Source organism: Urocitellus parryii, chromosome 1, assembly GCF_045843805.1.
Source record: "Urocitellus parryii isolate mUroPar1 chromosome 1, mUroPar1.hap1, whole genome shotgun sequence".
NCBI lineage: Eukaryota > Metazoa > Chordata > Mammalia > Rodentia > Sciuridae > Urocitellus > Urocitellus parryii.
The window spans coordinates 124452516-124476367 of NC_135531.1; the positions used below are offsets into that span (position 1 = coordinate 124452516).

Here is a 23852-nt window from a genome sequence, read left to right on the forward strand (position 1 = left end):
AGCAAGTGGAGAGCTTTTTTTTTGTTGTTGTTGTTAGTGAAAGACAAAAGAGATTGTTTATAACCCCATCTTTGAGAATAAACTAGTAACATTTAAAGTTTCTGGGATGACATCATTACTCTAAGTACATGTATGAAGACATGAATAGTGTGACTGTATGTTGTGTCCAGAAAAGTTGTGCTATATATGTGTAATATGAATTGAAATGCATTCTGCTGTCATAACAAATTAGAATAATTTTTAAAAAGATGTACAAATAATAAATATACAAATTGTCAACATTAAAAAAAAAAGAATCTGGGATGAGGGGAATTCACACAAGAGTCTGAAGTTATTTTCATATAGAAAGTTAACAGTGATTTTTGCAAGAAATAATTACATCTTAATTTCTTTGATTTTTGAGAAGTTGATGAGTGTGAAAGGGGCTTACCCATGATCTGATTTTATTTTTCATTATGTAAGTACAGCTGGCTTGAAATTTCAGGAGCCTCCCTGGGATGGAGGGACCCTGAATCTCATTCAAAAGGGTAGCCAGACCAGGGCTGGGGTTGTAGCTCAGTGGCAGAGCATTTACCTAGCATGTGTGAGGCACTGGGTTCGATTCTCAATACCATCTATAAGTAATAAATAAAATAAAGGTCTATAAACAACTGAAAAAATATTTTAAGCTAGACCAAGTAGGGATGCTCTCTAGTGAGAATTGGGTGATGAAGCCCAGAAGAGAATCCAAGAGGTTACCAGGTTGGGTGGAGTTGCAAAGAAAGAAGTGGGAGGCTTGGAGGGCGAGGAGCACATGTGTTCCTCCATGGTGCAGGGTTATGAGACAACTGAGAAAGGAGCGAGGTCTAGGACAAATGACAAAGATCCTGTGATCCCCAGAGCTTGCCAAACTAGAAATCATCTATCTTTGGGTGAATTCACTTTGGAAGAGCTTATAAGACACAGATCTGTTCTCATCGGGGCAAGGGAGTGAAGCAAGACAGGTAGTGTCACTTTCATTTTACAGAAGGCAGTTGTGAAACCTAGGGAAGTGATGCTTTTGTCCCAAGGACACAACTCATAAATGGCAAAGCCAAAATTTGAACATAGGTTCCTTCTTTCTGAAGCAGGTGGCATTTCACTGAATATAATGCTCAGTACTAGCAGGATGATGGCCCCGGGCAAATGTCAGGGTAGGAACTGCCCCTGGAGTTTTCCTTGTGTGGACCTCACACCTGTGGGTATTGCTTTGTTCTAATTGTCCCCCAATTCTCTTCCATCTTAAAGCTTTACACCTTATAGCTGGGTGTTAGTTTGGTACTGCTGGTGAACCAGAAACCTAATATAATAGGTGTGACTTTGGGCAAAAAAATATGATCCCATCTTCTGATCTCCTAGTGTTGACCACTTAAAAGAATTCTCAGAGACTTCTAGTCAACCAGCTGTTCTGACCACTTGGGTTTGACTGAGCTGCAAGGGGCAACGGTGTTTGTGCCTTGAGGGGAAATGAGCTCAATTATGTAGACAGGTCCCAGTGGGGCTCTGCAATGCCATTATTAATCTCATGGAGCATGAAAAATATATAACCTCAGATTTCTCTGCCCCATATTTTTCTGTGTTGATATTCAGAACACAGGATCACACAGGGCGATGGATGCCTGTGCTGCTGAATTAACAAGCCGGTTTTCCTTTGGCCAGATTCCTCTTTGTCTCTCCTTCTTCCTCCACCCTGGCCCCAGATCCTCCAGCCTGAGTCCACAGTTTGGCATGGCCTTGGCTCTTGGAAGAGCCTGGAGTGTGCTGTAACTTTGTTTTCTTTACCACTACTACTAGTACTTTTTTTTTCTTTTTTTCTTTTTCTTTTTTTTTTGGAACAGAGCAGCACTTTCCAGAGGTGATGCTGGGGGAAGAATTTCTTAGCCTAAGTCTGGACCAGGTGTGCAGCTTGATATCCAGTGACAAGCTGACCGTTTCTTCAGAAGAGAAGGTATGGAGTGGGCTTTGGGTGAAACAGGAACCTCGCTTTTGAGGTGGTCATGGGATGAACTCGTGGTTCAGTAAGATCTTTTATTCAGAGGCAGGAAAAAAAACTTACTATTTTTTTCATCCTCCTAAAACAGAAGTGGTGGTGGTTTTTGACTAATGATCATTATATTCTGTACCTTTTAAAGAAGAAATGGCAGGGGCTGGGGTTGTGGCTCAGCAGTAGAGCACTCGCCTAGCACATGTGAGGCCCTGGGTTTGATCCTCAGCACCACATAAAAATATATAAATCAAATAAAGGTATTGTGTCCAATTACAACTAAAAAAAATTATTAAAAAAAAACCTTAAGAAAAAAAGAAGAAATGGCAGAGGTTATGGTGGTGATGGCAAAGCTGCTTCTATTTACTGTGCACCGTAGTTTGTCAAACTCTGTGTGAAGTCTTTATGATCTTCAGTCCATTCAGCCTTAACCATATCCTTGAGAAGCAGGCCTTGCTGTCATACCCTTGTTAAAAAGAGGAAAACTAGTTCTGATTCCTCTTCGTCCAGGAAGAACTTCTTTGCTCCAGGGGACATAGTCTGCTACAGTGAAAATAGCAGAAGCTTCCGTGTTGGCCAACAACTTCAGTGTTTACAAATTAGCTGTGTGACCTTGAGTGAGGAACTTTGCCTCTCCTCCGTTCCCTTACTGGTAAAGTGAGGATATTGGTATTAGAATAGATTCTTCAGAGCCTTTGAGGTGATTAAATGGGATAATATTGTACACAAAATGCCTGGTACTGTACCTAGTTGGTGCTTGGTCAGTATCAGATGAGTTTATTCTTGACCTTGCACCTGGAATCAGTTTCTTCCTCTAGTATAACAGGATAACACTCACCTTGTCCTTCTGTAGTTAGTTCTAAGCTAATCTTACTTCCTATACCCAACTATTAGGTCCTTAATCTTATTTCTTCATCCTCAGTAAATATTTCTTGAATCATCTTAGTCCACTGTTAGTATCCCAACTTGAGGTCCTTTCCTGAGATAATATTCAAGGAAAACACTTGAAAAAGATTTTACATCACACCAAACTGCCCAATGGCATGGGTCTAGAGAATGGGGGACATATTCGCAAGTCCCTACCTTTCATGCTGGGAAGGTTTGATTGAGAAGAAGAGCAGTTGTTTATTGGTCCCCGAGTCCTCCAGTGGATCCCCAAAGGTGACTAGCACAACTGTGGGCCCTGATTCCTCCCTCCAGTGGATCCCTAGAAAGTGACTAGCACAGCAAGCTCCACACTCCCATGGGGAGGAGGCCTCTGCTTCTAGTATCTCTGATATGAAACAGTGCCTCCAGGGAAAACAGTGCTCTGGCCAGGTCATACATAGTTCCTTTCCTGCTTTAACCTCAGAAACTGAGCGGACGCCTTTGCTTCTTTTCAAGTGTATTTACTGTCATCTCTGGGTTTTGCTTCCAAATTGGCACATTTGGAAGGAATGAACCAGTCAGTTAATTGGCTGTGTGAATGATGAGGCAGTTGGTGAATTTGGGGCCTGTTTGAGCATATTCTCAACTGTAAACTGAGAAACAGAAGAAGTCATATAAACAAAAGAGTGTTCAGAAGTGTTTGGGTTGGCTGTCACCCTGCTACCTTGAATTCATGCTGGCCTATCCTGCTCTGAGATCATAAGTAAGTTTTCTTCAAGAAAGGGTCTATAGGGCTAAAGTTGTGGCTCAGTGATAGAGTGCTTGCCAAGCATGTGCAAGGCACTTGTTCAATCCTCAGATGTAAAATACCAGATAGTGTTTGGCAGGTACTGAATAAATGGAAGTTGTCATAATTGCCATAATTCTCCATTCTGAGATACCGTTGATAATAATAATGGTATCAGTTTTGTCATTGATAATGTTAAAATATGCCTTTGAGTTAGCTGAATCTTTTTGGAAATATGACTTTAAATGTACACTCTTAAAAATTGTTTCTAGTGGCTCTCATTAATTAACATGCTTATATATGAATTGTTTTTTCTGTATAAGCAGAGTGTTTTTCACATTAATGAAATTCTGAAATGTTTGGTTGTAAGAAATTATGTATAAATTTAGGATTATGTGATACTTTTCATAAAGCGTATTATTTGTGCTCTTGATCCCTTTAGTACCTTTACACTGGCAGCATAATTTTACTCTTATCAAAGAGTAGTAGGTTTTTGTCTGTATTTCTCATTGGCTAAATCCATAGTTTTATTTTCCCTTGACAGATCAAGTATTGCTGGAAGCTAAATAACTAAAGACTTCTGACAATTGGATGTTTGTCATCTGAATACTCATCCTTTAGGCTTTGAAGATTCTGTGTCTGTTCCAAATTTTGTGATTTCTACTCCCTTTAATCATATTGCATGTGATAAGTGATCTCTTGTACGTTCAATAGCTTTTCCTTTCAATATTGTTTCATAGTGGGATTTGGGTATGTGTTTGAAGTAATGTTAGGATGTTAATTTAAGTGAAAATTCAACTCTAGATAGTGTTAATTTTTGTAAGAAAATCAACTGAGTTCATAATCAAATAACCGTGTTCATCTAAATCCTTACTTGAATAGTAATATGAGCTATATCATGACTTACTTCCCTGCCCACAGCCCACATATGTCTTTCAACATATATTATAAATTACAGACATGAAAGTGGGAAAAAGCTGTGCATCTTAAACTAGGAGATGTATGGTATTTTATTGTTAATGATAAGTGAAAGTAGCAGTGGCCTACTGGATAGGTTCTATGGTCAAAGTGGCTGGATTTGAATCCCATCTTCCTTACTTGAATAAGTACCCACCAGAATGTATGCACCACATAGTGCAAGACTTTTTCTGTCTAATTTTCACTGTTACAGTAGTATGAAGTTTCTGGTTGACACAGAAAATATTTGTTGAATGAGTAAATAAAAGAATCTCTTTAAAGCTCAATTTTTTCATCTGTAAAAGATAGTGACTGTGTAAGTATCTATCTGTAGAGATGTTCTAAGAATGAAATGAGATAACATTTGAGAAATGCCTAGAACACAGGAAGTGTTTGCTACTGTAAGATACTATTATTGCTGTTATTATTATTGTTACCACTGCTTAACTATTATTACTGTTACTACTGCTAGTAATAAATGTTGACCTGGGCTTTTGTCAGGGGGAAGTTTTTTCTAGTGCCCATGTTGGTTGGGGCTATTGGTGTAACCTGGGGTTCAGTGCCCAGAGGGGCTGGGAGTGGTAGTGACCTCATGCTCCCCAGCTTCCCTAGCATCTCCAGTCTCGTCTGGGCCTCTCCCACAGCTCAGAGATTATGCTTCTTCCAACGTTGCTCACTTTTTCCTGGACTCTCATCCTCCACTGAACTCATTCTCCTTGAAGCTGAGGATCCCATGGTTATCTTTGTGTCATGCACAATGCTGATACATGCCCTAGGAGGTGCCATGGAGGTGCTCAGCAGATGTTGTCTGAGGGAGTGATGAAGCAGACAGGCTGGACTCTGGCCTGAGCTAGCTGAGGATACAGGAATCATTTTAATATTTTTTTCCAGAGAATAGGACAGATAGGTGAACTAGAGGGCAGGGGAGGTCTTTGGCCTTTGTCATTTCTCTTGTTTTTCCTTCTTGTGTTTTCTGTTTAAAAATCCCTGTTTCTTGAGAGAGGACAGGTGGATCTGGTAGGTCTTATGGAATCTTACTATTTCTTTGGATAGGACCCTCCCATCCCCACCCCACCTCACCCCCACCAAGTTAAAGCAAACCCCTCCCTGGCATCTGAGTTCTTTGCTTGGGTGGTGCAGTAGGGACAGAGCTAAGCTTGTGAGCAGACAGCCTGCTGAGCATATTTTCCTTTGAGAGGTTTTGGCCTTGGGCATCCTTAATGTCTTAGGGAAAGGGTGAGCAACCTTCCAGCCTAACATACTGTAAGGAAAAAAGAAATGGATATGACTCCTGAGTCCTAGTGTGTTCTGCCATTGAATTGCTGCAGGACCTCGCCAGTTATTGGATTTCTCTGAATCTTTACTTTCTTAGTTAGTGAATGTTTTTATATCTTAGGAATCCCATGTTTCTTAGGAAACACTATCAAGGCTTTTCAGAGATAGCTCTGAGTGAGTATTGGTGGGAAATGGCCTGCATTTTAGTTATCAGTCAGAAAGAAATTAGTTGAGGCTCTTTAAAAAATTAGACTATGTGTTTTAATGAGAACTATAGGTTAGTGCTGCACTGCATGTTAGGAGCCAGATTGTAGCATTTTATGTTCTGGTAGGGACTGTGTCTTTGTCTTCCAGGATCATTAGTGCTGTTTGCCCTTCTGTCTGAATTTCTAGCTTTGGCTGAGGGATGCAGGCTGCTGGCTGTGGGATGCAGGCTAGAAAGCCTTGGCCAGTCGGCTGGGCTTTAGTGATTGCTGTGGGATGTGTTATCTGGTGACCAAGTAGGTACCTTTCACTGTCTAGGCTGAGCTGTGGGCAGTCCTGCCATCTTCTGAGGTCAGTTGCCAGCTTCTTAGCCTGCAGATGGTGATTTGGCCTGGGATCTTGCCTCTGTGTTCTTCTTTTGGCTTTTCTTTGGAGAAAGCAACTCCATAATCAACTATGTGCAGAATACCACAGAACTATGAGCAAAAATTTACCACTATGACCCACTGTTCTCCAGGCACATTTTGCACATTGTTTTTTAAAGATGAAGTTTGTATTGTGGTAAGTTCATAGAGAAGTAAAATGTATGAAGCTCAGCACTTTACAAAGTAAAATGTCCACATAACTAGCACCCACATCAAGAAGCAGATCCAGGGCTCCTTTCCTCTCAGTTCACCAGGCCCAGGAAGGGTAATTACTTCTTCTACCATAGGTGAATTTTACCAGTTCTGGAACTTTATATAATTGTAATAATGGAATACAAATACTTTTGTATTTGATTTCTTTTGTCCAGCATACTGTTCAGCATATCTCTTTTAATCTCCACAGTGACTTGCAAGGCAGAGGTTATTGTCTCTGTTTTGCAGAGGAGGAAAGAAACTAAAGTTCAGTGAGGGACATAATTTATTAGCATCAGATAGCTCTGTGATTTGAAGCTGTGTCTGCCTTTTAAGACCCTGCCCTTCTTCAGTGCAGCACCCTGATAGGAGGATACAGGGATGAATGATACCTAGTCATTACTCTTCTGTAGCTCCTCCTTGGGTGGGCAACATACTGGAAATATGTATCTATACTATGTGACTGAAAGAAGTTATTGCTTATAATCAAAGATCAAAGAAAACACCTTGGACTATTTTACTCCCAGTTGTTGGGTATGAAAGGCATCATGGAAAAGGAAATATCTGAGCTCAAACTTGGAATGTGAAGTTAGGATTTTGGAAAGCCATTCATCTTGGAGGGATAGTAGGAATAAAGACATAGAAGTCAGCAATGCTTATTGTGCTTGGGAGAGGGAGTACCCTGTGTAATGAGAATTGAGGATATTTAAAGAGGGGATTGTGGGAGATGAGGCTGATTATGGAGTAGGGGTCTGTAAAGAGGGAACCTTCTTCTTTAGATTCATGTCAGCTGTGTCCCATTAAACCACAATATTGCAAGGTGTTTATAGGTGCCCTCTCACAGTTAGCTGGGAAATATTTGGGAAAGTAGTTGGTCACTTTCTGCCTCATTTTGTCCTTTTGTAAGTGAACAACCTAGCTCTTCTGCATGGCACTTGTGAATATGAGATGAAGCAACTACAAGAAAGAGCTCTTAGGTGTTATACAAAACCTTGAGATAATGGTGTTGCCAGATAGATACATGCAATTGGGTAGGTTTCAAGGGGGCGGGGGAGCCTTCAGACCAGGACATCTCCCAGCTAGTAGTTTAACAATTGGCTTTCCAAAAAACAAGTAAATAAACAAATAAAGAACAGAGTAAAATCTAAAAGCCCTGATTCATTTGATGATTCACTTGCTGATTGCCACAGTGTAAATATATTCACCAAGGCTGATTTCAAACCACCAGTGTAATGTCAATAAACCCTCAGTTGGGAAGAGACATGCACAATGAGCTCCAACTGCCCACTGTTGTCCCTGTGTTGTATGTGACTGTGAGGTGGGAATATGGCTACTGTAGCTCTTGTTAAGCTTTCCTTTAAGAAATAAAACCAGAAGGCTCTCAAAATCAAGTGTCATCTTCTTGATTTAAAAACATGGCAGCAGATTGGGCCAGTGTTATTGCCTCAATCCCTGGGAAAGGAGCAGGATCCTCAGAGTTGATGTCCCAGGAGGGTGTGGAGGGCTTCATTGGTATTATAGAATTAAGAACTTGGTTTCCCAATTCAGTAGTCTGCCCCGGATGTTCAACGAATTCTGCCTCTTAGAGGCACTATTGCATAACATTTGAACCTTGGTTTTTGGGGTTAGAACTGAATTCACAGCCCAGATCCACTACTTCCTGATGGTGTGACCTTGAACAACTAGCTATCTCTCTGAGGCTATTTCCTCATCTGTAAAATGTGAATAGTAACACCTTCATAGAATTATTTTTGTGGATTAAATGAGATCATGCATGTAAAAACGTCTAGCATTGTATGTGTTATTGATAAGATTAGTCCTCCTTCAATCCTGACTAACAAATAAGGTCCTGCAGGACCTAGTCCCCCCATCTCATTTGTCAAAGTTAGCTTCTCCCCCATTTTGATAACAGTCACCCTTAACTTGACCCCTCACATTGCCAAATCATCAATCACCCTGCCTTTTTGAGTTCCCCTTCTTGATTTTTAAAAAACATTTTGAAAGCTAGAATCCCTCATTTTTTCTTTTTAAAATTTATTTTAATTAGTTATACATGACAGTAGTATTGTGCACTTTGATATTTTATATATAAATGGGGTATAATTTCTCATTTTTTCTGATCATATGTGTTGTAGAATCATATTGGTTATGCAGTCATATATGTACATAAGGTAATAATGTCTGCTTCATTTCTACTATCCTTCCTATCCTCATATCCCTTCCCTTCCCTTCATTCCCATCTACCTAAAATAACTCTTGTTTTCCCCTGGCACATGCCCACCCCCCCACCCCTATTGTGAATTAGCATCCACATATCAGGTCCAACCTGCCTTGGCTGCTTGACTAACCAGAAGGTGGGGTGGAAGGATCCAGTTAATCTGGTGTCCTCTGGCCAAGTCTTGTGCTTATATCAGAAGTATGGTGACCTGTGAACTGTAAAGTCTTTTTCTCTAACTCTTCTGCACATAACAACCTTGTAGCACCCAAGAAATTGTGAGTGAGGAAATGATATTATTTCTTTGTTTGAAAGTGAAACCCCAAGCCTGTCTTGTGGGTAGCTGATTATTTTCTCATGGGATCCATGAAAGGTATTATCATTTGAGAGAACATCATCCTGCCCTGCTTAGATTTTAGAGCAGGAGTTAACAAAATTTTCCAGCAAAGGTCCAGATAGTGAATATTTTAGTTTTGTTGGTTAATAGATTCTCGGCTCTGCTGTTGTAGCAAGAAAGCAGCCCAGATGGTCTGTAAACACATGAGTATGGCCATGTTCCAGTATAATTTTATTTACCAAAGCAGGTGCAGGATTTGGCTCCTGGGCTGTAATAAGTCAACCCCTGCTAGTAGACATTTGAGAGGCAGCTAAGAGTATGAGCATTAGAGCTAGGTTTGTTCTGCCTCTTTTCTAGCTCTGGGACTTGGGCAAATCACTTTATAAAGGGTAAGAGAAACTAATCATTGGATTATCATGAGAATTCAGGAAGATAATGTCTCCAAAGAGTCCTTTTTGGGAAGGGCTATTGGGAATGACATTGGATACTTTGAAGGCAAGCTATTTAAATGTTTATTTGCTTGTTTCTTTTTCAAACATGACATCTAAATGAAAAAAATATATATACATATGAGGCCTTCTCTAGCTGCTAGAAGGTCACTGCTATTGCTGACCACTGTGGCTTTTCATGGCTGAGTAGGTAAACAGTGCAACTAAGCGGAACCTGTTAGACTAGTCAAGCCAAAAATGGAGATAAGGTTAAATATCGACTTTGGTAGACTCAGCTTGCTTTTTAGCTTTTATAGCAATGATTAAGCTGGTCGATGGGAGAAGAATGTGATCAATAAATCAACCCTACTACTCAAGGACTTGTACTTCATTGTTCAGCAAAGCTTTGTTGGCCAGCCACTTGGAGCTTTACTTGGCAGTGTGTGGGAAGGAGGCCCAGAGACAGAGCAAATACCCTTCTCCTCCTGCAAAAGCTCTTGGTCTGGTGGAGGGGAGTAGGAAGAAGTGTGGATAACCACATGCAAGGCAGAATATTAATGTGGCTGCCCATCTCCTCCTTCAGCAAGGCCAGCTTCTCCATCAGCCTCCAGCTCTGCCCTCCTCGCCAAGGTTCCAGCCCCGTGTTCCCAGTTATGCTCTCTGCTGTAGCCTGGGCAGGTCCCACCCTACTCCCTACTGACTTATTAAGAATTTATGTGTCCATTCATTCATTAAAATAGTATTTGAATATATATTATGTGCCAGCAAATAGGACAAGGTCCCTGTTCTCATGGATCTTTTAATAAAGGGCTGGTGGGGAAAACACATTGACAAAACAATGCTATGAGAGTAAGGACCATAATTGTAGGAAAGTTTGTATTTCTGAAATGTTCTAGGCAAGGAGGATTTCCATGGTGTTTATAGGCTTATATCAAGATATAGGTTATTTTATTCAGAAATGTGAGCCAACTACATAGACACACATACACATATGCACACACATTGCTCCTTTCCTTTTGCTGTGTTCCATAAAAACAACAAAAAAAAATATTTATGGCATGCCATGTGATGTTTTGAAACATGTATACATTGTATAATGTTTAAGTCAGGGTAAACTTCCTGTCTCCTCAAAGTATCTTTTTGTTATGATTCAAAATTTTATGATTCTTTATGATTCAAAATCCTGTTCTCTAGCTTTTTTTAAAAAATAATCTATTTTTTAGTTGTAGTTGAACACAATACCTTTATTTCACTTATTTATTTTTATGTGGTGCTGAGGATCGAACCCAGTGCCTCACACATGACAGATGAGTGCGATACCGCTTGAGTCACATTCCCAGCCCTGTTCTCTAGCTTTTTGAAATGTATAGTCCATTATTGATAGTCACCCTACTGTACAGTGCTTCCTACACCAGAGTTTCTTACTCCAATCTAACTTCATATCCACTGATCAACCTCTCCTTACCATTTGTCTCTGTTCCCTTCTTTACCTTTCTGACAACTTTATGATTCCTTGCCCAATTAAAGTTATGCCTGGGCTGAGGATGTGGCTCAAGTGGTAGCATGCTCGCCTGGCATGCATGCGGCCTGGGTTCAATCCTCAGCACCACATACAAACAAAGATGTTGTGTTCGCCAAAAACTAAAAAATAAATATTAAAAAATTCTCTCTCTCAAAATAAAATAAAATAAAGTTATGCCTGTTCAGACTTAAGATGTATCTAGGAAATAGAACTAAGAATTTTAGGTACAAAGCATTATTAATGTAGCAAACATAAAGAAAAAATAAGAAAAATTGGAATTTTTTTTCTCTTAGTAGATAAGCTTTTATTTCAACTTTATGTCAGGTTGTAAATTTTATTGCCCCATCTATCATTTTCCCTTATAATTTATCTTTTTTTCTTCACTTTTTATTTTGAAAACATCGAACATATTGTAAAGTTTGAAAGAACTTTACATACTTTTTACTGAGATTCACTAGTTAATATTTTACTTTATTTTTCTCTCTACAGACTTGATGTCTCATTTTGATGAACCATTTAGCAGTAAATTGTAGATACATGATACTTAACTCCTAAATATTTTAGTATGTACCTCCCAGACATTTTTTTCTAACCATAAAATCGTTCTTATGCCAAAGAAATTTAACATTGATAACATAAGTGTTGTCTACCAAATAATCAGTATTCAGATTTTCCTAATGGTCCCCCTATTTTTAATCCATAATCCAAAGGTTTGTGTATGGTAGTTAGTTATCATGTCTCAAAATCTCATTAATCTATAACCATCCCTCTGATTCTTTTTCGTTTTTCATTATATTACATTTTGAGGAATTCAGCCCAACCATCTTGTAGAGGCTCCAAACTGATTTGTCTGATTGTCTCTGTACTATAACATTCAGGTTAAACATTATCGTAAAAATACACATTGGGGGTGCTGTGTCCTCTCCATTAAATCACAATCAGGAATATAAGTTTGTCCTATTATTGGTGGTAAGTTTGATCCCTTGTTTAAGGTGATATTCATCTGTTCTCCTGTTTGAGGGTATCTTTCCCCCGCTGTGTAAATAAATCTTTGGGATGATAGTTTGTGAATTTCTTGTTTCACAAAAACTTTTGATTCTAGCTTTCATTGGTGATCCTTGCTGAATCAGTTATCACATTGGTGGTTTTTGCAAAATACTGTTTTTCTAATTTTGTCATTCCTTCTCATTTACCACTTTTCTAAAGAAGAGCCCTTCTGATACTTTTCAAATTATCCTAGGAATTAATGGTTTCTTTAGAAAATTTATTGTATTGTAATCCATTACTATATTTTTAAAACTAAGATTCTGTTGAGGTATGGTTTGCACACAGTGAAATGTACAGATATTAAGGTACAATCTGCTTAGTTTTGACAAATGTGTATGACATATAGTGTCTACCCTATAAAGATACATATCCATTACCTCCAAAAATCTTTGGCCTCTTCCCTAGTCATTTCCTGAAATCTCACCCCACCAGAGCAGCCCTGATCTCATTTTTTCATTATTCTCTTTGATGTTTGAGTTGTTCCAAGTGTTGGCAGTGAAGGTCCCATCGAGTTATTTCTGTGTCCTTTTGGCATGTCCTCTTTAATCTGAGAGCACTTTTTTCCCCTTTTTAAATTTGTTCTAATTAGTTATACAAGACAGATGCATTTTTTGATTCATTGTACACAAAGGGAGCACAACTTTTCATTTCTCTGATTATACACAATGTAGAGTCGTATCATATGTGGGGTCATTCATGTACTTAGGGTAATGTTCATCTCATTCCACCATCTTTCCTTCTCCCATACCCCCCCCTCTTCCCAGAGTTCCTTTATTCTCCCAACATGTGTTTCCCCCCCCCTCCGCCCACTTTCCACCATTATTAGAGAGAACATTTGGCCTTTGTTTTTTGGGCATTGGTTTAGCATGATATTCTCCAACTCCATCCATATACCTGCAAATGTCATAATTTTATTTTCTTCTAATGCTGAGAAATATTCCAGTGTGTATACCACAGTTTCTGAGAGCACTTTCTTGTTTTCATGTACAAGAAGGCGTCTTGTTTTATTCTTTTTGAAAGCTAAAACCAATAATAGAGATGATATTTTAATAACTTCTTTGTTAGTGGACTTTAGGTTGTTCCTTTTTTGTCCTTTTATGAAAGTGCTGCAGCAAACATCTTGGACACGTGTTGTTCTTGTGCTCTTCTATGAGTGTTTTTGTAGTCTGGGGCTCTAGAAGTGGCATTTCTAGGTCACAATATGCACATTTACACTTTTGATTGATATTGCCAAATTCTTCCCTCTTGTCTTAAAAAGCCATATTTATCTAGTAAATTTCCACTGACATTACTGGTTTCCCCACAGCCTCACCAACACTGTTTTTTTTTTTTTTCTTTTCTGTGCATGGTGGTGCAGAGTTTGAATTTAGACTTAGCTTTGAGCAAAATAAACATCCAAAACAACTATCCTCTTTTTGGTTCCAAGCCCTCCAGTTTTGATTTACATAGAAATGAAATCTCTCCTCAAGAGAGAAGTTAAATCCAAGGAGAAATGTCTGCCCTTCTCTGTATTCGGTGTCACAGTCATCATCACAGCCAGCTGCAGGCAGAAGGCCCTCTTACAATTTTCATTTTGCACTGAATGTGCAGGGGAGATTAGAGAGGAGAGCAATGCTGGAGGAGTGTGGCATTGCCCCCAGGACATCTGGTTCTTTGCAGCCACCTTTAAACATTTGGTTCACAGTTATTGCTCTGTATTTCTACCCTTAAATAACTATTGGAACTGATTTTTATTTTAGAATGAACCACGATGATTCTACATTGGGGAGAGCAGGTTTATTGCAGGCATATATGTGCGTATTCACTCTTGAGAACATTTAATAAAAAAGCTTTTGTTTTATTTTAAATGTTGAATCTTATGTTAAACACTTTTGCAGATGAATTCTAACTTTTTTCTTTTTATAGATTGAGCAAGTTATTTATTGAGCAAGTTATTTGAAAGTGTTCCTTCTTTTCTTTATAGGTGTTTGAAGCTGTGATTTCCTGGATCAATTATGAGAAAGAGACCCGTTTAGAGCATATGGCAAAACTGATGGAACACGTCCGACTCCCTCTCTTGCCCAGGGATTATCTAGTGCAGGTGCGTGCTGGCCTGTCTACCGAAGCCTCAAGGGATAGCAGAGGCCACTCTGGTTGCATGGCATAATTGAGATCAATAGATCTTCTGTGTGTGTTGGGGGGCACCAACCAACTGGGTTAAGTTTGAAGTAGAGCTTAAAAGCATAGGTTTGAGGATAAGCTGTGTAGGTTTCAGTCCATGCTCTACTACTTACTAGTTTTGAGTTTTTATTCAAGCCTCAATATCTCCTTCCAGAAACAAGTTGTCAGTATGTAAGCCTGAAGCCTGGCTTAACAAGTGTTCTATAAAATTAGCTGCTTTCCCTATAGATGCCCAAAGCCAGAAGAGTCATTTTCATAATATTTCTATGTTACCCTTCTGCTCTAAACAAGTTGGAACCCAACTCAGGACTGTGAAAATCAGCTTTTCACAGGTGCCTAGAACACAGACTACCTCTACTTCTTCCAAGAAAGGAAAGAAATTTTAAAATTATGGGATGTCCCTATAGTTCCACCTATTTCCTTACTTAAACCTTGTAATCAGCCTGTGAGGCAAATATTACAACACTCTATTTACCACTTTGGCCCTTGAGGCTGTGGATTGGGTTGCCCTCAGGGGTCACCAACCACCTGGGGAGAGCCAGGATTCAAATCCACAGCAGCCAGACCCTGAGGCACAGGGTTCTGCCAGCTGCCACCTTTGTTGCTCTTTATTCCATTTCCCCATTACATGGCTCATTTTGAACAGTAAATGGCATTAGATACTCTTACAAGTGGGGAGTCAAAACTTAAAATATGTGAACCAAACTAAACATGGAGGAAGTAGGCTGTCCTGGAGGGTCTCTGGAAGGAAAGAAAGGTATGATGCAAGAATAAATGAGGAGGCTTAGCAGTCTGACAGCCAGCTCCTGTTACCCTGTGCCATACTTAACCCCTTGAAACCTCAGTTTTCTCATCTGGTCAAAATAGCACTTGCCCTGGTAGGATAGTTTGGAGCAAAATGAGATGGTCCACATAAAGCCTGTCACACAGTGATCAGTGAATACTAGTTAATATTACCGCTGTCCTTGGGACTACAAGTACCATGCTGTTCTTGTGAGCACTTGTAAAGTCCTCTGCTCCTGACGCTGCTGGCCATAGGCCTAAGGCGTCAGTACAATGTCCTCTGAATCTGTACACCTCAGCCTTCTTTGCAGCACTGAGGGACACCCTTGAAGCCTCTGTAAGGGCCCTGCATGCTACCTTGGAGGATACTAGTGCCACCTGGTGGCATGGTAACCCTGCTGTAGGAAAGGGAAGCAGAGGGACTGAACTTGCCTCTCATTGTCACAGTAGGTCTTCCCACTGTCCTGTGGGAAACTGACTGAAAGCAGGGTGGGCAGCCAGGGACCTGGGTTCCAGTGAAAGGTAAAGGGGACTTAGAAACCTCCATTAAGTGTCCACGACTGAAACTTAACAAAGATATTAGGAGATAGTTCCTGGATTATTATGGCAAAATATGGTCTGGACCTGGAAAAGGAGGAGGTCAAAGGCACTGGGTGTGAGAACTGTTGTGTGGGACTCCTTTTCTAAAAGGACTTTTATTAGGCCTCACAGGGTGAACACTTTTGGGAAAGGATGTTTCCTCAGCATTCATTTGCCCTTGAAACTTCAGACCTGCTGGGGATGGCTGACCATGATGCAAGAGGAAAGGAGAGAGGGAAAACTCTTGCAACCAACACTGCCTGGCATCTGCGCCTCACAATAGCTAAAGTTAATTAGGCTTTTACTAAGCATTTTTAGATATTCTAAATTTATAACATGTTTTGATAATAAACACATACACATATTTAACATAAACTTTGTGATTTTTTTTTTTTTTTTTTGGTACCAGGGATTGAACCCATAGGTGCTTAACCACTGAGACACCTCCCTAGCCCCTTTAAATATTTTATTTAGAGACAGGGTCTTTCTGAGTTGCTTAGGGCCTTGCTTAGTTGCTGAGGCTGGCTTTGAATTCTTGATCTTCCTACCTCAGCCTCCTGAGCCACTGGGATTATAGGCGTGTTCTACCATGCCTGTCAAACTTTGTGATTTTGACTGTTTTTGAGTATATGATACAGGGCATTTATTATATTCACAGTGCTGCACAACCATCACCATATCCATTTCCAAAACTTTCATCATCCCACATTGAAACTCTGTACCTATGAACTCTCTAGAGGGGAGTTTTTATTTCAAGCTGAATGAATTCTTTGGGAAAAGTAGCTGCTTGAGCAATTTTCCTTTCTCCCTAGCTTTTCTAGAGATTTTCTCCCACCCCTTTTATTTTTTAACCCCCCCCCCACATTTATGATTTGTACCATCCTGGGTTAGGCCCCTAATGGGAAGGTTAAAAAAAAATCTTTCAAGGCTGTAGGGAGTTTTCTTGAGGAAGAAGATGCCCAGAGGTGGCAGAGGCTTTGACTTGCCAATTCTTCTTTTTCCTGCCAGCTCCAGCATTGCCCAGTGGATGATGACCCTGGCCCTATTTTCATTTTTAGCAATAGATGGGGTCCCAGGAGAGGCTCAGCCAGGCCTTGTGCTGATTGTTTGGAGGGTTGAGATGATTGAAGTGGGAGCCCTTTCTCATTCTGTGACTGGATTTGAATCAGGTCCAATCCTCAGGTCAGAAACCTTGTCTTATTCATCATTTTTTTCCTGGGGGCCAGCACAGGACTGCCCAACCAGGAGACATCCAATCAGTGTTAGCTGTTGAATGGAATTGATGTTTCCCACCATCAAGTGGCCTCAGAAGACCCTGCTGTTCATTCCAGATATGTCACATAGTGATGTGAGCTGGGCTGAAGAGATGCTATTTAAGAGCCAGAGTACCAGAATGCACCCTTGCCTACTCATGGAGCATGTAGGCTTGCATTTGCTGAAGTCCTGCTTAGGTCCTGAGGTCTGAATACCAGGTAGAGAAGCAAGATCCCAGCGTAGATGGGGTATCAGATGAGGTCAGTAGATGGGATTTTGTATAGAACAGTCTTTCTGCTCTAGTGTCAGTACTCAGTTAGAGCCTCACTGGCCAGTTTTCTCCCTGAAACTTTTGCTATAAGAAAATGGATGACCATCTTGACCATTTTATTTTACCAGTGCCTTCAAAGTTTGGCCCTTGGATCCTGTCTTCTTTCTTCTTTCCCTCCCTCTCTCCCTCTTCTCTCAGATCTCTGACCATTTGCCCTATACATTATAAAGCATTCAAACCAAGAGGAATGTGGGAAGAGATTTTCAGGCAACTCCTTATTTTTTATTTTGCATAAATTCATCTAAACCTCAACGTAAAAGCAAACAAAACTAATGGGGTTTTAGGTGCTTTTAATACACGGGTTTTACAGATGAGAAAACTGAGGATCAGAGATGAGTGGTGCAGCTGGGATTTGCATCCCTGTCTTAGGCCAGAGCTTGATCACTTAATCCTGTGCTCTTAAAATCCAGGAGGTGAGCACTAAATTGTAACTCTGTGGATCTTTCTCTTTGGGTGTGAGATGAGATGATACAGAAATGAATGAGAGAATCCAGGAATGACCCACCCCAGAGACAGGGCTTGAGAAATGGGGCCAGGCTCTGTTCCAGTGTTACCTGTGGGTTGTTACCTCCAGACAGTTGAAGAAGAGGCTTTGATAAAGAATAACAACACCTGTAAGGACTTCCTCATCGAGGCCATGAAATACCATCTGCTCCCCCTGGATCAGAGACTCTTGATTAAGAACCCTAGAACCAAGCCCAGGACTCCAGTAAGCCTGCCTAAGGTAAGCCCCAGCCTGGCCACTGCCCAGAGTCAGGACCACATCCTAGAAAAATGCTTTTTCCATTCACACTCCACATCCTTCCTCACTCCTACCTACCCTACCTACATCTTGGTTGCATTTAAGACCTAGGACACAGAATCTGCTGGTTCCTTTGCTAGTACCCCTCTCTTCTGGGGTATTCCTTTCCTAGGAGTTTCAAGGAAATCTCCAGTGTCATTGGGGGTGAGAATAACTTATAACTCTTCCATCCTGCCCCACCTTCTCATTTAATGCCATGGTTTGTGCTTCCTTCCTATTAGAAGAGGGATGGCTCTGTTGGTCTTCACTTAGTGACAGCCGTAAACATTCTTATAGTGTACTATTCTTCAAGTCAGAAAAGTCCCAGTTCGGTTCCTCTCTCACCACAGGGAGGTACATAAAGGACCATTAGGGCTGCCAGAGAAGAGAAGGGGCCTTGAAGAATCCCAACAGGTAATGAAGTAGGGGGAGGAAGTAGGGGAAATGAGAACTTGTGAAGAAGCAGCCAGCAGAGGGAAGGACGAGCACAGGAGGGGACCCTCTGGTTGAGAGGCTTGCTGACTGCTTGGTTCTCGGTAGGGTTCTTGCCTCTGGCCCTCAGGTCCCTTATTTGCAGAGAAAGGGATATAGCAATTGATCAGTCTTTCTGGGATCCTGACATAGTGTTGTGTGGGGAAAGGTCCCAGGCAACATGGGAGGGAAGTTGGGAGGAGAGGATGGCACAGTGGGTAGCACAGGAAATTATTTAGGCCCTTGCTTTGTCGTCATCCTCCCCTCTCTAGCTGGCTGCCATCCTCTTTGCCTGCTGCTTCTAAGACAGTTCCGTAGGGATAGAGAACAATAGGTTTTGTTGTCCAAAACTTGATGTTGGGATTCTCTGAGGTTTGAAGTTCCTTCTTTACACTCTGTTCCATGACCCTGGATCATGGCGAATAGAGTGTGGCAATGTGAACAACTGTCACAAATGTCCCAGATAATAATATAAACAGCTGATCTTAAGTGCACGTTATGGGCTAAGCCCTAAGTGAAGGTGTCACATATGTAGCTTTTTATTTTCATGGTACTGGGGATTGAAACCAGGGTCTTGCACACACTGAGGAAACACTCTACCACTGAGCTACATCCCCAGCCCTTTCTAAAATTTTTATTTTACTTTGAGTCAGGTCTTGCTAAGTTGCCTAGGCTGCAATCCTCCTGCCTTGCCCCCTTACCCCCCACCCCCCTAGCCTCCCTTGTCATCCCCCCTCGCCGCAAGATGCAGTGTACATCACCATGCCCAGCTCACATGTGTGTCTCATTTAAACTTCACACCCCAAGAGGTAGAGACAAGTTATTACCCTGGTCTACAAAGAAGGATATTGAGGTGATTTGTCCTGACATCACCACTGTTAATGTGGTAGAACCTATGTTTTCACTGAGTCATCCTCACCCTCCAAACCCTCTGTGAACTCTGTCCTTCTGTACCTAGCTTTGCCTGTGTATCTGATAGTGTACACTTAGTTGTCTTCCCATGTGTCCAGTGCTGGTCAGAGGAAGGTGCAGCCTCAAGGAGAGGGCCTTGGCCTGTTTGGCCATTTGTCTGGCTACAACTTGATGCCCTTTTTAATTTTGTTGTTGTTGAAATTTTGCATTGAAACATCTGATTTTCTTTAAGTAAAAGTAACTTAGCTTTCTTTAACAATTGAAGTATGTGCTCATTGTAGTTTATTTAAAGGATGCTACAATGTAAAAATAAAGTTAAAGACACCTGAACTCTCTCCCAGGGACAATCACTGCTACTATTTTGGTGAGTTTTCTTTCCAACATTTATCTCTGTACACTTACTCACAAATAGATGAAAATGTATACTTTCAGATTAACGCTCTTGTTATACAGATTGAAATGTTTTCCCCCACACATCTATATGCCATAGATTACTTTTAATGTGATATCAACATGGGTGAAACCAGCATTTAAATTGTAATGGGTACATAGTATTTGTGTTTTCTGTACCTATGTATTTAATTGTCCGCTCTTGGTGGACTTTGCAGTATTTTCCATTTTTTGTATTATGAACATTTCTGTGCCAAATATTCTTTATTAGATGACATTTTGTTTTAGTTTGCATTGCTTTAATTGTGAGATTAATCTCAGTTTCATATGACTGTTGTCTTTTGTATTTCTGTTGGAGGGAATCTTTTTTCGTGTCCTTGCCCATTTTTCTGTTGGATTGTGTTTTTTATTAATAGTTTTAAAGGGCCCTTTCTACATTAAAGAGATGAGGCCTCTGTATGTATGTACTTCAAGTATTTTCTTCTTAGTTTACAGGTTACTTCTTAACTTTGTAGTATTTTCTCCCAATCTGCCTTTTCATTTTCTTAACAGTATCTTTGGAAGAGCAGATTTAAATTCTTTTTGATAATTTGAATTAATAGGGAAAGATTATATGTATTTGTCATGTACAACAGGATGATTTGAAATATGTGTACATTGTTGAATAGCTAAATTAAGCTACCTAACCTATGCATTACCTCACATACTTATCATTTTTAGAGTGAGAACACTTAAAATTTACTCTTTTATTGATTTGCAACAATATAACAATACAACTAACTAAAGTTACCGTGTTGTACAATAGAGCTCTTGAGCTTATTCCTCCTGTCTAAACAAAATTTTGTATCCTTTGATCAATACCTCTCCAACCCTGCTCCTTCCCCTCATCTCCTAGGAACCATTCTACTCTGCCTCTGGAAGTTTGCTTTTTCAAGATTATGCATCTATGAGAGATCATGCAATATATGTTGTTCTGGCCTGGCTTCTTTTCACTTATGTCCTTCAGATCCAACCATGCTGTAAATAAAAAGGTGTACTTCTTTTTAAAGCTGGAGTGATATTCCACTGTGCATATACACCACATTTTTCTTATCTCCTCATCCGTTGATGGACAAAGGATGACTCTATCTTTTAGCTATTGTGAATAATTTGCAGTGAATACAGGAGTGCAGGGTATATTTGCGGCATACTGATTTCAGATATATTCTTAGTAATGGGGTTGCTGGATTGTATAATAGTCCTACTTTTAATTTTTTGAGTAATTTCCATTTTCTTTTTCATAATGGCTATACTTGAAAGTACAGAAATTATTATTTTTTCTAGTTTTGTTGATATAGTTTGTTTTGTATTCTATCTTTTAAAAAAATCTTTGTCTTGCCTAACATCACAAAGATTTTCTCCTGTATTTTCTTCTTGAAGTTTCAAAGTTTTAGATTTTACATTTACGTCTATAGTCCATTTTGTGTAGTTGGTTTTTTAAAATATGGTATGAGAGTTAAGAATCAAGTTTCATTTATTTTGCATGTTAATATACAGTTGTTTCATACCATTTATGGGAAAGATTCTTCTTCCATCAAATACTTCACTTTTGTTGTAAATAATTAATTAACACATAATAATAATATATGTGTTAGTCTATTTCTGGATTCTGTTCTGTTCCATTTTTCAATTTGTCTGTCTTTATACCAATACCATCTTTCCTTGGTTACTAACTTTATAGTAAGTCGAGATAGTATAGTATAAGTTTTCCAGTTCTTCAAAAATTTTTTTTATTCTAAAGTCCCTTTAATTTAAGAATCAGCTTAATTATTTCTACAAATAAGGTATGCAGATTTGATTAGAGTTATATTTAATCTCTAAATATAACTAAAGGAAATTTCCATCAATACCAAATCTTTTGATTCATGAACACACCATGTATTTCCTTTCATTCAGATTTCCTTTGATTCCTCTCACTGATTTTTTTTTTTTTTTTGGTAGGGATTAAACCCAGTGGCACTTAACCACTGAGCCACATCCCCCAGCCTCCCCCCCCCCTTTTAAATTTGTTTTTTAGTTGCAGGTGGACACAATACCTTTATTTTATTTATTTACATGTGGTGCTGAGGATCGAACTCAGGGCCTCACATATGCTAGGAGAGTGCTCTCCCACTGAGCCACAGCCCCAGTTCCCCCAAGCTCTTTTTATATTTTATTTAGAGACAGTGTCTTGCTGAGTTCCTTAGGAACCCACTAAGTAGCTAAGCCTGGCTTTAAACTTGTGATCTTCCTGTCTTAGCCTCCAGAGCTGCTGGGATTACAGGCATGTGCCACCACACCTGCCTTTCTCTCTGATGACTTATAGTTGTCCATGTACGGGTCTTACATGGCTTTTGTCAGATTTATCCTTAATTTTTGAGTAACCTCCATTTTCTTTTTCATAATGGCTATACTTGAAAGAACAGAAATTAAATTTTTATGCTATTTTCAGTGTCTTTAAATTCAAAATTTTAATAGTTTATTTCTAATATGTAGAAATGCAATTGGTAGAAAGGTTATTTAATGGAGAAGGAAGGGTTTAGGTGGTGATGACTTCACTGGAGTCTGAACATAAGGCAAGTATCTTCAGGAGATTGCTGAGTACCCAAGGCTGACTCTCTGGGCAGATTTTTTGGACTTGTCTTCTATAGTATCAGTTCTTCCACTAAACTGTTGGTTCCATGACAGCAGGCATTACTCATCTGTGTCCTTGGCACCCAGCCCAGATCTTGGCACAGGGTGGGCAATAGTAAACATTTTCATGAATGAAAGATATATTTTTAAAGAAGTAATTTTATGGAGCTTTAGACCTGACCATTTATATCATCCCTCACTATTTCCCCCAATGCTTTTGACATTTATACATGAGCTTTTGCATCGATGTAATAAGTATTTATGTCTTTATAGCCTCTTTTGATCACTAATGTAGGTTAGGCCTAGAAATTTGGTTCAACCCCAAAGGCATTCAATATTGCCTTCATTCATGAGAGATTAGAAGAATTGTGAGGAACCTGGATTGAACAAACAACTTCCCTCTAAAACTCAGCAACAATCTATAGGCTGTCACATATTAACTTATTAATTCACTCATCTAACACACTTCTGTAGAGAAATCACTAATTGCTAGGCAGTGAGGTAGGTGCTAGTGCCTCAAGGGCTCTTGTGAGGTGGTCTCTCATCTAAGGAATTCTCTGGCTGGGGAAGAGGGTAGACAGATGTGAAGGATAACTAGAGGGTAAAATTTCAGTGCCACCGAGGGGGACTGTCAGGGTACTCTAGGAGGAAAACTTGCAGTAGGAGCTAAAGCCTGAGCTGAATCTTCAAGGTCAAACACAAATTGTCCCTGGGAGCACACACCCAGAACCTGGTTCAGAGGACCAGAGGAGAGAACTGGCTCATACCTTCTGATGGCCACGTAGGGTTATGTGTACTTTACATTTTGTTTCTTCCTGGGTCATTGTTCATATCACCAAAAGCATTGATGATGATGAAGTAGTATTGTTTAAATGTCAATGACTGAGCAGTTTGTTTGTAGTTTAAACTCTAAATATATATGATTTTGTCTTCACAATGAGTGTGGAAGTGCTGATGTTGGAGAAAATTGAGACCCAGTAAGACTAAGTGATTTGCCTAGACTTTTATAGCTCTTAGGTGGCAGTGCAAGGACTTGAATCCAAATTTGGTAACCTTGAAGCCTAGGCTTTTTAGCATTGTACAGTACTAATCCCTACAGTGATGGTAACAGCACATCTCAGTTACTAAGCTCTCATGATGTGCCAAACACTGGGCTAAGTGATTTTCATTTATTATCTCACAGGATTTTCATAATTGTAATTATCCCAATTTTGCACATAAGGAAATTGGATCTTAGGTTATATCACCTGCTCATTAGTTATCTATTTCTGCATTACAATT

General features: G+C 39.8%; 1 protein-coding gene across 1 annotated transcript in view; it reads left to right on the forward strand.

Annotated features, from left to right (window-relative positions):
- Nucleotides 1-23852, forward strand: part of Klhl3 (kelch like family member 3) — a 103232-nt gene that overhangs the window by 56599 nt on the left and 22781 nt on the right. Inside the window, exons 7-9 of the mRNA XM_077796968.1 lie at nucleotides 1857-1966; nucleotides 14222-14338; nucleotides 17940-18089. Coding sequence (XP_077653094.1) covers nucleotides 1857-1966; nucleotides 14222-14338; nucleotides 17940-18089 — 377 coding nt within the window. The remainder of the gene's footprint in view (nucleotides 1-1856; nucleotides 1967-14221; nucleotides 14339-17939; nucleotides 18090-23852) is intronic.